Raw genomic sequence first — 14463 nt, 5'->3', positions numbered from 1 at the left:
TTTTCTTACTTGTGACTGTATTTATTACAATACAATATACAAGTGTTAGATAAATACAATTCTATCACATACTCATTGTGATACCCCATTGGCTAATGGCTACTGATTATTATAAATCATGGGAATTTGTACAATTATATTAAATATAAAGCACAGGGTTGTCAAATAGTCCTGGACCGCCTGAAGATGATGTGGTATCACTGGCTGTTATTTTATCTGAAAGATCTCCTTTCTTTATGTAACACTCAGAAGTCGGACCATAAAAAGTCCAGACTTCACATGCTGGTTCATCTGCACAAGCGAGGCAACATTCAGTTGCAGATTCTGTGCGTTCGATTCCGATTAAATTGACAGCGCCGACTGAAGGATACCTCACACCAACTTGCATGTTACATCTTAACTCTTCTGTAAGTGATACAATTGAAAAATTTGCATTGAAATATTAAATCATTATACATCATGTCACATTCCTCGTTCATAATCAAAGAACAACAATTTTGTACGCCCGGTGTGTGTCAGCAGCATTTCATTCTTGAGTATTATTATACATAGGTCGATGTTAATGATATAATGAGTTTACTAAGAGCCACGACTTCATAGTTTCTAGAATTATGTTGACATTAACACCATGTGTGGTTTAAAATTCATTACACATACGTTTTAATAAATTACACAGGAAAATTACACTGAAATGCAACATATGAGATTCAAACATTTGACTATGGTAAATCATTGTAAACAGATGCGCACCCAACTACAACACGGTTGGGAGACGCGCACCTCACTGCGCAACAATCCTAAAAATGTTAAATGAACACGGATTAGACAGTGACTAGACGAACATTGGTAAGTAATGTCTATGAAGTTACAGACAACTGTATACACATCAAATATCCATGGTCAGTATGGCCTTTCCAGTCAAAGACAAGATCATATCCAGTGACAGCACATACTATAGGTACAGGTAAGTTACTAACATACAATGGTCGAGATTCAACTCAATAAATACAGTCAAATTTTCAAACTTTAACATATACATCATGTCAATTGCTTCATAATACGTAATAATAATAATAATAATGTGTTTGACTGTTAACATTATGGTAGTTGTTGAAACTAGTGACAAAAAGGCGACACCCATTCCGGTGAGTCTTGAGAACAAGAAAACAAGGCTCCTTATAGAGAATTATTCCCGAATATACTTGTGTGTGTTGTTTATTTCGAATAATGTTCAAATATTCCGTGACATTGTAACAAATTTCCATAATATTATGATATGACGATGAAAACACATTTCTGTCACGTCTTCTGTAAAGTGATATTTTGGTATTGTTGCAATTTTGGTTCCCGCGAAAATTAAAACTCGTCATTCCAAATTTGAATATATCAAATAATAAAATGCTCTGTATATCAGCACTAGCAATTTCAAAAAATACATAAAAACAAACTCCAGAGAAGACAACAGTGGCATTCAATATTTGCAACTGTCAACTTGTACATACATATCTGCTAATAGATATTCTCTTTTAAGTTGAAGTACGAACTTTCTGATACAAGTTTAAGATATAGGCACATAATTTAAGAATTGAAATGGGCAGACTGCAACATAATGATAAAACATATCGGTATTGTATATGATATAATGTTTGTTAATATGACACTTTTGGATTTTGAAATATATAAGAATTTATGACTTGTTATGTTCTGTCAAAATTATATGCGAGTCTGGCTTAAGAAAAATTTACAACTGATCTGAAAGTGTAATTCATCAGTAGAAGGGTATTGATGAGAGCGAGGAAACTAGTAAATAGGTATTGTTGAGAGCAAGGAAACTAGTAAACAGGTATTGTTGAGAGCAAGGAAACTAGTAAACAGATATTGTTGAGAGCAAGGAAACTAGTAAACAGATATTGTTGAGAGCAAGGAAACCAGTAAACAGGTGTTATTGAGTGCAAGGGAACTAGTAAACAGATATTGTTGAGAGCAAGGAAACTAGTAAACGGGTATTGATGAGAGCAAAGAAACCAGTAAACAGGTGTTATTGAGTGTAAGGGAACTAGTAAACTAGTATTGTTAAGAGCAAGGAAACTAGTAAACGGGTATTGTTGAGAGCAAGGAAACTAGTAAACAGGTATTGTTGAGAGCAAGGAAACTAGTAAACAGGTATTGTTGAGAGCAAGGAAACTAGTAAACAGGTGTTGTTGAGATCAAGGAAACTAGTAAATAGGTAATGATGAGAGCAAGGAAACTAGTAAACAGGTATTGTTGAGAGCAAGGAAACTAGTAAACAGGTATTGTTGAGAGCAAGGAAACTAGTAAACGGGTATTGTTGAGAGCAAGGAAACTAGTAAACGGGTATTGATGAGAGCAAGGAAACCAGTAAACAGGTGTTATTGAGTGTAAGGGAACTAGTAAACTATTATTGTTGAGAGCAAGGAAACTAGTAAACAGGTGTTGTTGAGATCAAGGAAACTAGTAAATGGGTAATGATGAGAGCAAGGAAACTAGTAAACAGGTATTGTTGAGAGCAAGGAAACTAGTAAACAGGTATTGGTGAGAGCAAGGAAACTAGTAAACGGGTATTGATGAGAGCAAGGAAACCAGTAAACAGGTGTTATTGAGTGTAAGGGAACTAGTAAACTATTATTGTTGAGAGCAAGGAAACTAGTAAACAGGTGTTGTTGAGATCAAGGAAACTAGTAAATGGGTAATGATGAGAGCAAGGAAACTAGTAAACAGGTATTGTTGAGAGCAAGGAAACTAGTAAACAGGTATTGTTGAGAGCAAGGAAACTAGTAAACGGGTATTGATGAGAGCAAGGAAACCAGTAAACAGGTGTTATTGAGTGTAAGGGAACTAGTAAACTATTATTGTTGAGAGCAAGGAAACTAGTAAACAGGTGTTGTTGAGATCAAGGAAACTAGTAAATGGGTAATGATGAGAGCAAGGAAACTAGTAAACAGGTATTGTTGAGAGCAAGGAAACTAGTAAACAGGTATTGTTGAGAGCAAGGAAACTAGTAAACGGGTATTGATGAGAGCAAGGAAACCAGTAAACAGGTGTTATTGAGTGTAAGGGAACTAGTAAACTATTATTGTTGAGAGCAAGGAAACTAGTAAACAGATATTGTTGAGAGCAAGGAAGCCAGTAAACGGGTATTGTTGAGTGCAAAGAAACTAGTAAACGGGTATTGTTAAGAGCAAGGAAACTAGTAGACGACATTGTTTGTAACTTAAAGAGGTATTTGTTCTGCTATAACAGTGGGCTGTTGGAACATTATGTGGTAGTTACCAGTTTTGAACACTATGTATACTTACCCCCCGCACGCTTCTCAATGTCTCTCTGCAAATTTAACATAAAAAACAGAAGACCTCATAAATTAAAACAAATATCTGCTTATATCGATTTTATTGATCTGTCTGAGGAGGGATTATACAATATTGCTATTCCATACATCGTATTTTGTGTACGATCTTGTTCATACCCGCTATGATCTACAATATTGGTTGTCGACAAATGTAGAAGTATCGATACAGTGATATCATAATGTGATGTATTGTTGTGAGATACAAACTAAACTGCACCGGTGATGCTGGGATGCTACTATTGCACACACCTCCCGAGTAAGAAGAGATGACAACAGAATGTTCAAAATTACCTTATTTGGTACGGCAGCCATACAACTCACCATAACAATTATCATCAGTAAGTGCAACATTATTCGTGTTGTTGATGCAGCAGTCTGATTAACAGTCTTCTTTTAAATTTGGTTTGAATTGCCGTATAAGATGTCAGCCAAACAAATACGTTGGAATTTTATCGTACCATATATACATATAATGAGGGATGTGATTATCTTATTTTAGTTATAGGTGGCATATATTCTCATGGAGGGACATAATTTGAAATATTGCAAGAATAATGAAATAGTTGACAAATGTGCTACTGAAATTAATATTGTTGCATGATTTCTTCTGATTTCTGTCTAAGCCCATATTCGTTAATGACACATGGGGTGTAGAAAAACATAATTCACAATATATGCTGTGTTTTCACGTGTGATTCAATTTACAGAGCGCCCCTCCCCCATCTTCCTCGCAGTATCTGGCTTTTGAATCGCCCGGATCTGCAGTCAAGAGCGACTAAATTAAACCACTCTTTACCATGCCAATATCTGCCAGCACGTATTGGTATTTTTATTATTATAATTTAGCGGGGGTGCTGCTATTTACGTGCATCTAGTAAGCAGGAAGAAATAACAATATATGCCAGCAGTAGAACGTTCAAAATAACATTATTTGGCTGCACAACAACACAACTTACCATAACAGGTTTAATATATAAGCACAACATTCTTCATATTGTCGACGCATCAGTCTTATTAACAGTCTTCTTTCCCGAATAATGACGGGGTTAACAAATGTGTCACTAATATTAATATTGTGGTATGATTTCTCCTGGTTCACACCTCGCGTTGCCCTGCCTTGTAACGCTTAGTAACTTTGTGGGAAGTGCGCCCTCACATCGGGAAAATAATTTCCCGTATCACGCCTGTCCCAGCGCGCTCGCCTTCATCATCCAAAACAAAACGCGTCATTCTAAATTACGTCATGTGTTTGCGGTCATGCCATGGTAAAATTGTAATTACACCTATAAGGTATATGATACAAACCTTATTGACTCGAATGCTTCTGCACACGACTTCGGTCCGCAAAAGTCCTAATGTAAACCCTTGAACACAATTCGAGCATGTAAACGTTGGACGCATGGAGCTGGGAACAGCCACTGATGGCGCTGTATACAATCGAGACCTATTTTAGCTTGCTGTAGGTCATTTAGATTTCATTGTAAAACGAAAAAGCAGTTGTTAAATTTGGTGACCAGTTTAGTATTTACTAACCACAATAGAGTGGGGGTCGTGACTGAATATACGTGACTCCGGCGTTTCATAATAATGCTTGCCATTAATAATTTCACTTTCGAATAATATTCATGAGATATGTTACGTCATGACCACGTTAAATGTTATTACATATTGTGTACGCAGTGCGCAAGCTTTGGGTTCTTTTTCTGTATTCTACAGTGCATTTACGTTACATGCAACATCATGTTCAGCACCGTCAATGAGGTTTCACCACATGGTGGTGATGGCGATGAAAGCTGCCTCCGTATTCAAAGCCCAAACATAAGCGACGTTACCAAATATATAGGTAACAAGCCAGCGACTGCTGCTGATTTGTACACACTTCTACCATGTCATAACTGTATTATATTATACCAGTATATTGATGGTGTTAATCAACACATTTGCATATGCAATTAATGGTATATTGGATGGTAATGCACGGGTAAACCAAGTAGCCCTGGAACATGAATTGACTACAGGTTTAATACGGAAATACATATTAATAGACGTATTGTTTGATTTTTAGGTAAATATAGTGGTTGAATAATATTAGGTGATTGTCCTTCGCCAAACCTAAACCACCGTCCCTTAACAAGGTGCCTAACCAAACGCCAGAACGCTGTGTTCTCCGTGTTGTGACTTTGAGATGGACTGTGAAACTCCAAAAAGAAAACATGATGTACTAGATGAGATTGAAGGGATTGAAGGACAAAATAATGCAAAAAACTACGAGTCACAGGCAATAATGTATGCCACCAAATACTGGTGTCCCGTAATGGCATTCGAATTTAGCAGACAAAATTGCAGTGAAATTGCCCCCGGATATGTCTGTTTCAATGAACACGGGACAACGCAGAATTCGATGACGATATATGGTATTGTAATTCTCCACTACGGGTAAATAAATTACGGGGGATTATGAAGGTAATTTCGAAAGCTGCAGATTTGTGCCGAGTGTACACCAACCACTGCGTTAGTGCGACGGCGTTCAAAGTCTTTCTTGTGGCCGCAGTTGAAACAAGGCTTATCATGTACGTGTCACAAAAACGATGCGAGAATCCAATTTTACACTATCAAACTTACCCCAGAACAACAACAAAACTTGTCAGGCATACTGTCACAAATCTTGGTTATACCAAAGGTATCCAGGTCAGACGTTGGAACTGAGGTCGCCGTGCCGGTCGCCGTACATGATACACTGCGTCCCGCCGCGTACCAACTTTCGGTCAAACCAAGTACCGCTGAATGTCAAATATTCACAGTTAGAAGTATTATGATGAGTCAGAAAACAGGTTTCACAACTGTACTTCCAATGGACAAATTACAATCCAAATTGTACAAAAAACGGAATGAAAACGTGGAAAATTAATGATCCAAACTGTACACGACCCTGTATTTCAAATTTGAACTATGTTGCGTATGTAATTTTAGTATGCATTCAGCGTACAAGCACATACTATTCTTATAAATATTCATGTTCAAGGACCATTAACATGATCTTTTAGTAGATGAGTAAACACTTTTTTTACAAGTTTTATCGAATTGTCAATATACTGGTATAATGTAATAGCAATAACCCCCCGCCGAAGTTGGGTATACCACTTGATATTGCATAATTCACTCCATATATGCACTCGCCTGTGGCTGCAATGAAAACATCTATCACTAAGGGAATATTGTGTAAGAAGATATTGTACATGGCTTGGGCCACCAACACTTCTGTTCCAGCAGTAACAATTCAAAGTACGTCCACTACTTTGATTGACAGCGGGACGAACGAGTAAATGGGACAACATTTATGCAAATTTAACATTGAATTAAATATAGTCTAAGTAGTCTAATTTTTAAAATGCGTTGACACCTTTGGATTTCCATGATTAGCGTTATTGCTAGTAAATCAAAAAGGAGCCAAGCTATATTATTATTGCAAGAGAAGATTACGTTCAATGATCAGGAATTTCGTGTGACATACACAACATTGATCAAATGTAAGTAACGTGCTAGAGTTGATGAAGAAAAACCCCATAAAATGACACACAATAGGGGGTTCTCGTTGAAAGCGTACATGCAGCTGTCGCTTTGTTTTTTTGTTGTACTACTGCATATGCGCAATTTATATATTGGTTGTCTATGTGCATGTTTGCTTTTAAAGAGTCGTTTATGAAAACATAATTTGTTTTAAAGAACTGTTACCAATATTTAAATAGAATCACAATAATTAAAGCTGTAATTTTTCAGATTTCAGATCACTTTTGTTAGTACATTCGTCAATACTGCAAATACATTAGGAGTACTTTCGATTGAGAACTTGAAAGAGTACTATAGATTTTGTCATTACACTTGTGTTAATTGTAAACAATTTAAAAAGAAATACATATGCACTGTACAAACTAAATTAAAATGTTTCATAACTTTTTGTTTAAATGTATGCTGAAATTTGTTACACAGTTGTTATTGGTGATATTGTGAGTAAATTATCAAAAACGCTGCCACAAAATTTATCAAATTCCTCAAAACATTTACAGCTGACAGACTGTTGAATCATGTTTCTACGAATATGTTACTGGTTGTCAGGGACACACACATTTCTCAAAAAACTGAAAGTATTTTAATTCAGAGTAACATTAAATATGTAAATATGACCATAATCATTTTCGCAGATCAATTATGAACTGAAAGTATTGTCAGATTTAAACTAAAAACAATGCAGACTGAAGATTGTTGATGCGGATCCCTCATTGGGCAGTTACAATTGTTTCTTTCAAGGTTTATAATCAAATATCAAAGCGTTGCTCAGGACAGCTACAAGCTGTACTTTCCTCGTTTCAAATGTATTTTTTTTATTTTCTCATTGTTGCTGGTAATGGCATGTTTTGTACTTTTTACTATTTTCACTCTTTATTGAAAGAGATTATCGTTATCGTTATTAATGAAGGGTTATAAGCTCTATACCACGTTCCATGGTGGCATATGTTTAAATTGAATTTTTAATGAGTTTGAATAAATCTTTGCATGATTACAAATCAAGTTATTATTACACGTTTTGTGACATTACATCAGTCTTGGAAGACGAGTGACAGTTATCTGTTACCTGTTACCTATCCTCCAGATGCCTAGTGGCACATAGGGCCTCCACCGAACGTCTCCATTCTGTCATATCAGCTGCTGCAACTCTGGCTTCCGCCCATGACTTCCATCCAGCCTTGTTTCTTTCCTTCTCTACATTGCGTCGCCAAGTTGTTTTGGGTCTACCCCGTCTCCTTTTCCCTTCTGGTGCCCATGTCAATGCTGTGTTACAGATGCTTGGGGGTTCCTCCCTTAAAGTGTGCCCAATAAATTTCCATCTCCTCGTCATTACTGCAGTGCTCAATTTCTCCATCCCAGTCCTGGTTAGCAGTTCTTCATTCCTAACATGGTCTTGCCATTTTATCTTCATTATCCTCCTTAAACGCTTTGTTTGAAAAGTATTGAGTTTTCTTTCGTCGCCTTTTGTCATCTTCCAGGTTTCAGATTCATATAACAGCACTGACAACACCAATGATTTGTACAACTTGAGAGTTATCAATAAGACAGTATATTAAAGCGGGAGGGTCACCTGTGCATGCGCGGGAATTGAGTCCCAAGCGACGATAACAACACACGCTGAAACGCAAAGGCTCATGAGTAGACGCTTGTTTGTAAACAATGGCACGCTGTGGCCATCTGAGTCCCACGCTTTAATAAAACGTGGTGATCTCAACTATATGTGTTTTATTGTATCTTGATTTTTCAATGGTAGTGACAGGTATGTTGCAACACAGTATGATGTTTATCATGGGCCCATTTTTAGACATTTTGAAATGAACTATCAATGTTCATTTGCATGTGTAATATCAGGTTGGATGCGTCTTCATCATATAAAGCACAGTTTCGGTCATTAATATTGATTAAACGTTAAACGTATTTATTGATATTGCAGATTTTCAACTTTTGTTATTTATATGTAAAATAGCATACCGATGTCTTTCTAAATCGTAGCTAAATTACCAAATATTTACAATAACGCCGGTGAAAGAAATATAAAAGCATTCATGTCTCATGTTTGTACTGAGACCTATATTACAAGACTATGTACAAGCAAGTTTAATCCACTGGTTTATTATTCAAACCTAATTAAATATTAATATTTTGGCAAAATATTTTGGAACAATTAGTGTGTCAGTGTGCATGTCTATTTCAATTTATATGTTTGCGTGAAATGAATCATATTTAATAATCATTTAAACTTGTTGTAGTAAAAGTTTTATAGTAAAACGGCCATAGATTATAAAACATTTCTTTCAGGATAAATTAACCGTTATTAAGGGTTTCACTACTCAAAATATGGAGAGGGATAACATTTTGTTTTCAGTGCAGGACTTTTGATATTTAAAATCCACCCTGAGTTTTTAATGGTCTGCCCTGTGACACAAATATAACGACTATATGGATTTTTTCTTTCACGAGTGATATGGTGATTCATCGCGTTACACGTGAAAATAACTTATATATCCCCACAATCATCGGACGAGGCTATGATGTTCTATCATTTATTTACTGTTGCCACAGTTGAGGTGGGTTGTAGTTTACCTGTAGTACGTTTTACTAAACTTGAATATACTCTGGATTTAACTTTTCATACTGGCACCATTGCCTAAAGATGTCCTCTCAAACGAAATTAATTAAAAATGCTTACACAAATATTAAAAGTTAATCGCATTGCCAGTTTCCTCTTATGTAGATAGTAAAAACACAGTAATTGCACACATGCTGCAAGAGGGCCTAAACTGCACATGAGTATCCTATGGGCAAAGTTCAGTTGCGTCACTTATGTATTAAATTTTATGAATTGGCAGTGCATAGCCGTATGCAGAACGATACTGCAAACCGTAGAGAGACTGGGGTCATTGTATTCATTTCCGCCTCAATTAACAAAAATCGTTATCTATTTTATAACGGTAATTATTAATTACCTTGCCGATTCTGGATGAAAATGCACTAAAAAGGATTGACTTATAGTATAGTATATTGTATTGTAATTCCCCGTTTTTGTAAATTAAAGATCCTGAGCCAGTTGAACCTACTCATGTATGCAAATTTATTTATTTTGCAATAATTCTTACTTCCAGGGAATATAAAGATGATTGGGGGTTGGGGCCACAAGCCTAATTTCCCTAAAAATGATTGTAACGTTGTGTATCGTTGCTGATAAAGTTGATATTATTAACAAAGTGCAGTTTTTCGTTAACATTTTTATTTGGTAAATTCAGGTGAAAACGCATGGGAGTGCCAAAGTCGAACTCCATCATTCTTTGTGGTCATTTTAAAGTCACCAACTTCGTTTATAAATATTTTATCATATATTACAGACTCCTGGTAAAATTAATAGTATATACCATAATGGCAACATAAAACCTAGTATTCGCACATAACTCACTGTTTGAAAGAAGCAGATACACTTGAGCAATGGAACTGATGATGATAAGCAATATAATAATATTATGGCAATTTGTGACGTTGTCACGATGTCTACCAGGCACCGTGACAGTATAACATTAATAATTTGGCCAGGTTTATTCACGTCAGGCTGGATAATGTTCACGAACTTTCTACGTTGAAGAAATACCTTTTCATAAACTTCTGGGAAAATGACAGGCGTGAAACACAAGTTTTAAAAAATTTCAAACTTGTTCCGAATAAGATGATTATAGATGTTGCTGGGGCATCAGACATGACTAGTTTAATTTTTTTAAATAATAGAAAAAAAACATTTGACAGTGGGATGAGGTTCTCAGACTTTACCTACGACATTACTTACAATCTTCTTTCATCATGTTTAAGTTTTATTTCTCGTTATTTTTGATAATATTACTCCTATTACAGAAAGATACGATGCCACGATAGAAGTATTTCAAGAAATCTCTGATCCATTTCAGTACATTATATTTGACGAGTATTGTTGAATAAGTGTATTGCGTTCTTTTTTGTGTAGACGAACAATAAGAGTGGCGAGTGGTGAAACATATGCACCTGGTACATATGCCATTTTAACCTAGGTAGCGCTACCAGTATTGTAACTGCTTGATTACTTGGGTGATGTCGTGTCTTAGATAAACATTGATGAAGTTGTACTTCAACTTTGAAGTCGAAGATATATTTTGTTGCGGGAAAAAACCTCGGTCTGGAAATTCAGTAGAAAATACTAGTATTGGAGGGATTTTTAGTAATTTCTCTGTGCACTCTGGACTAAGGTGACGGTTATTCTCCAAGATGATTACCGCATAATACAATAGTGTGACCACATCTTGGTGTACCATCTGGTAAAAGTGTATATGAACGTTATTATTTTAAATACGTGTAAAGAAACATACACATGAGATTTTCTTACTTGTCACTGTATTTATTACAATACAATATACAAGTGTCGGATAAATGCAATACTATCACATGCTCATTGTTATACCCCATTCATGCCAATGGCTACCGATTATTATAAATCATGGGAATTTGTACAATTATATTAAATATAAATCACAGGGTTGTCGAATAGTCTTGGACCGCCTGAAGATGAGGTGGTATCACTGGCTGTTATTTTAGATGAAAGATCGTTTTTCTTTATGTAACAATTATAAGTCGAACCATAAAAAGTCCAGATTTCACATGTTGGTTCATCTGCACAAACCAGGCAACATTCAGTTGCTGATGCTGTGGCTTCGGTCCGGATTACATTGGCGCTGACTGTTGGATACCTCACACCAACTTGCATGTTACATCTTAATTCTTCTGTAAATGATATAATTAAAAAATTGGCATTGAAATATTAGGTCATGATGATACCTTATGTCACACTCCTCGTTCATAATCAGAGAACATAACTTTTGTACGCCCGGTGTGTGTAAGCAGCATTTCTTTCTTGAGTTTACTATAAACCACGACTTCATAGTTTCTGGGAATTCTGTTGACATTGACACCATGTGTGGTTTAAATTTTATTGCACATACGTTATAATGAGATGCAACATACGAGATTCAAACATTTGACTATGGTAAATCATTGTAAACAGATGCACACCCAACTACGCCACGGTGGGGAGACGCGCACCTCAGTGCGCAACAGTCATAACCTCCACCCTAAAAATGTTTAATGAACACAGATTCACTGTGGCTAGACGAACATTCGTAAGCAATGTCTATGAAGTTACAGACAACTGTATACACATCAAATATCCATGGTCAGTATGGCCTTTCCAGTCAAAGACAAGTTCATATCCAGTGGTAGCACATACTATAGGTACAGGTAAGTTACTAACATACAATGGTCGGGATTCAACACATGTAAACAAACACATGTAAACAAACACATGTCAAATTTTGAAACTTTAACATATACATCATGTCAATTGCTTTATAATACGTAATGATAATAATGTTTTGACTGTAAACATTATGGTAGTTGTTGAAATAGACTAGAGACAAAAAGGCGACACCCATTCCGGTGAGTCCCTGTACACTGAACAAGAAAAACATGGCTTCTTACAGAGAATTATTCCCGAATATACTCGTGGGTGTTGTTTATTTTGAATATTGTTCAAATATTCCGTGACAGTGTAACAAATTTCCATAATATTATGATATGGCGATGAAATCACATTTCTGCCTCGTCTTATGTAAAGCGACTATTTTGGTAATTGCTGCAATTTTGGTTTCCGTGAAAATTAAAAAACTAGTCATCCCAAATTTTAATATATCAAATTATAAAATTCTCTGTATACAAACTCCAGAGAAGACAACAGTGGCATTCATTGTTCGCAACTGTCATCTTGTACATACATATCTGCTAATAGATATCCTCTTTTAAGTTGAATTACGAACATTCTGATACAAGTTTAAGATATAGGCACATAATTTAAGAATTGAAATGAGCAGACAGCAACATAATGATAAAACATATCGGTATTGTATATGATATAATGTTTGTTAGTATGACACATTGGGCTTTTGAAAAATCTGAGTCTGGCTTAAGACAAAATTACAACTGATCAGGAAGTGTAATTCATCAGTAAAAGGGTATTGATGACAGCGAGAAAACTAGTAAAGATATTTTGTTGATAGCAAGGGAACTAGAAAACGGGTAATGTGGAGAGTACAAAAACTAGGGAACGGTATTGTTGAAAGCAAGGGAACTAGTAAACTGGTATTGTTGAGAGCAAGGAAACTAGTAAACTGGTATTGTTGAGAGCAAGGAAACTAGTAAACGGTATTGTTGAGAGCAATGAAACTAGTAAACGGTATTGTTGAGAGCAGGGGAACTAGTAAACGGATATTGTTGAGAGCAAGGAAACTAGTAAATGTTATTGTTGAGAGCAAGGGAACTAGTAAACAGGTATTGATGAGAGCAAGGGAAGTAGTAAACGGATATTGTTGAGAGCAAGGGAACTAATAAACTATTGTTGAGAGCAAGGCAACTAGTTAACAGGTATTGATGAGAGCTAGGGTACTAGTGAACTGGTATTATTGAGAGCAAGGAAACTACTAAACAGGTAATGTTAAGAGCAAAGAAACTAATATACGGCATTGTTTGGAACTTAAAAAGGTACTTTTCCGCTGAAACAGTGGGCTGTTAGAACATTATGTGGTAGTTACCAGTTTTGAATACTTACCCCCCGCTCGCTTCTCAATGGCTCTCTGCAAATTTAACATAAAAGAAAACAGAAGAACTCTTAAATTAGAACAAATATCTGCTTATATTCATTTTTTTGATCTGTCTGAGGAGGTATTATACTATATTGCTATTCCATACATCGTATTTTCTGTACGATCTTGTTCATACACGTTATGTTCTACAATATTGGTTGTCGACAAATGTAGAAGTATCGATACAGTGATATCATAATGGGATGTATTGTTGTGGAACCCAAACTAAACTGCACCGATGATGCTGGGATGCTACTATTGCGTACATCTTCTGAGTAAGAAGAGATGACAGCGGAATGTTCAAAATTACCTTATTTGGTATGGCAACAATACAACTCGCCGTAACAAGTATCATCAGTAAGCGCAACATTATTCGTCTTGTTGATGCAGCAGTCTGATGAACAGTCTTCTTTGACGTTTGGTTTGATATGCAGTATCAGATGTCGGCTAAGCAAATACGTTCGAATTTTATAGTACCAAGATATCACGAGGGGTGTGATTATCTTATTTTAGTTATAGGTGGCATATGTTCTCATGGAGGGACAGTTACGAAATCATTACAGATATATGTGTCTCCTCGATCATAATTTGAAATTTTGCATGAATAATGAAATAGTTGACAAATGTGCTACTGAAATTAATATTGTTGCATGATTTCTTCTGATTTCTGTGATATCTAGATACATTAATCATAGTGTAAACCTCTGAGCACATAGTAGTACAATTCTAGCTTCATAGATGGGTTAGACCATATTAGTCATTATTGATTCCTTTCATTTCCAATGTGTAGTATGGATTACTAAATCATCTCATCTCATATACGTTAGTACCTTTTCATTGTCGAAG

At 35.8% G+C, this 14463-nt stretch overlaps 3 protein-coding genes across 3 annotated transcripts; all 3 read right to left on the bottom strand.

Moving 5' to 3' along the window:
• On the bottom strand, positions 1–3825 carry LOC146735575 (uncharacterized). The gene is made up of 3 exons (XM_085506157.1): positions 3659–3825; positions 3318–3342; positions 1–405 (listed from the first exon to the last, which is right to left on the bottom strand). The coding sequence occupies exons 1-3, from the start codon at positions 3716–3718 to the stop codon at positions 140–142; spliced, it is 351 nt and encodes a 116-aa protein (XP_085362283.1). The 5' UTR covers positions 3719–3825; the 3' UTR covers positions 1–139.
• A 4175-nt stretch (positions 3826–8000) lies between these two features.
• On the bottom strand, positions 8001–8402 carry LOC144355208 (uncharacterized). Its single transcript, XM_078010597.1, has one exon. It carries the CDS (start codon positions 8400–8402, stop codon positions 8001–8003), a length of 402 nt encoding a protein of 133 aa, XP_077866723.1.
• A 2901-nt stretch (positions 8403–11303) lies between these two features.
• LOC146735574 (uncharacterized) lies at positions 11304–14079 on the bottom strand. The gene is made up of 3 exons (XM_085506156.1): positions 13928–14079; positions 13584–13608; positions 11304–11707 (listed from the first exon to the last, which is right to left on the bottom strand). The coding sequence occupies exons 1-3, from the start codon at positions 13985–13987 to the stop codon at positions 11445–11447; spliced, it is 348 nt and encodes a 115-aa protein (XP_085362282.1). The 5' UTR covers positions 13988–14079; the 3' UTR covers positions 11304–11444.
• Between the last annotated feature and the right edge of the window lie 384 nt (positions 14080–14463).

This window comes from Saccoglossus kowalevskii, chromosome 12 (genome assembly GCF_978046115.1).
Source record: "Saccoglossus kowalevskii chromosome 12, keSacKowa6.1, whole genome shotgun sequence".
Taxonomy (NCBI): Eukaryota; Metazoa; Hemichordata; class Enteropneusta; family Harrimaniidae; genus Saccoglossus; species Saccoglossus kowalevskii.
This window is presented reverse-complemented; position numbering and strand designations above follow the sequence as displayed.

Bases quoted from the DNA above. Each gene is read 5' to 3' on its own strand.
- LOC146735574 (XM_085506156.1), bottom strand. From the start codon at position 13,987: ATGTTGCGCTTACTGATGATACTTGTTACGGCGAGTTGTATTGTTGCC. The intron at 13,609-13,927 runs GTAATTTTGAAC...TTAAATTTGCAG, and splicing joins TTGTTGCCATACCAAATAAG to AGAGCCATTGAGAAGCGAGC. The intron at 11,708-13,583 runs GTAAGTATTCAA...TATCATTTACAG, and splicing joins CATTGAGAAGCGAGCGGGGG to AAGAATTAAGATGTAACATG.
- LOC144355208 (XM_078010597.1), bottom strand. From the start codon at position 8,402: ATGACAAAAGGCGACGAAAGAAAACTCAATACTTTTCAAACAAAGCGT.
- LOC146735575 (XM_085506157.1), bottom strand. From the start codon at position 3,718: ATGTTGCACTTACTGATGATAATTGTTATGGTGAGTTGTATGGCTGCC. The intron at 3,343-3,658 runs GTAATTTTGAAC...TTAAATTTGCAG, and splicing joins TGGCTGCCGTACCAAATAAG to AGAGACATTGAGAAGCGTGC. The intron at 406-3,317 runs GTAAGTATACAT...TATCACTTACAG, and splicing joins CATTGAGAAGCGTGCGGGGG to AAGAGTTAAGATGTAACATG.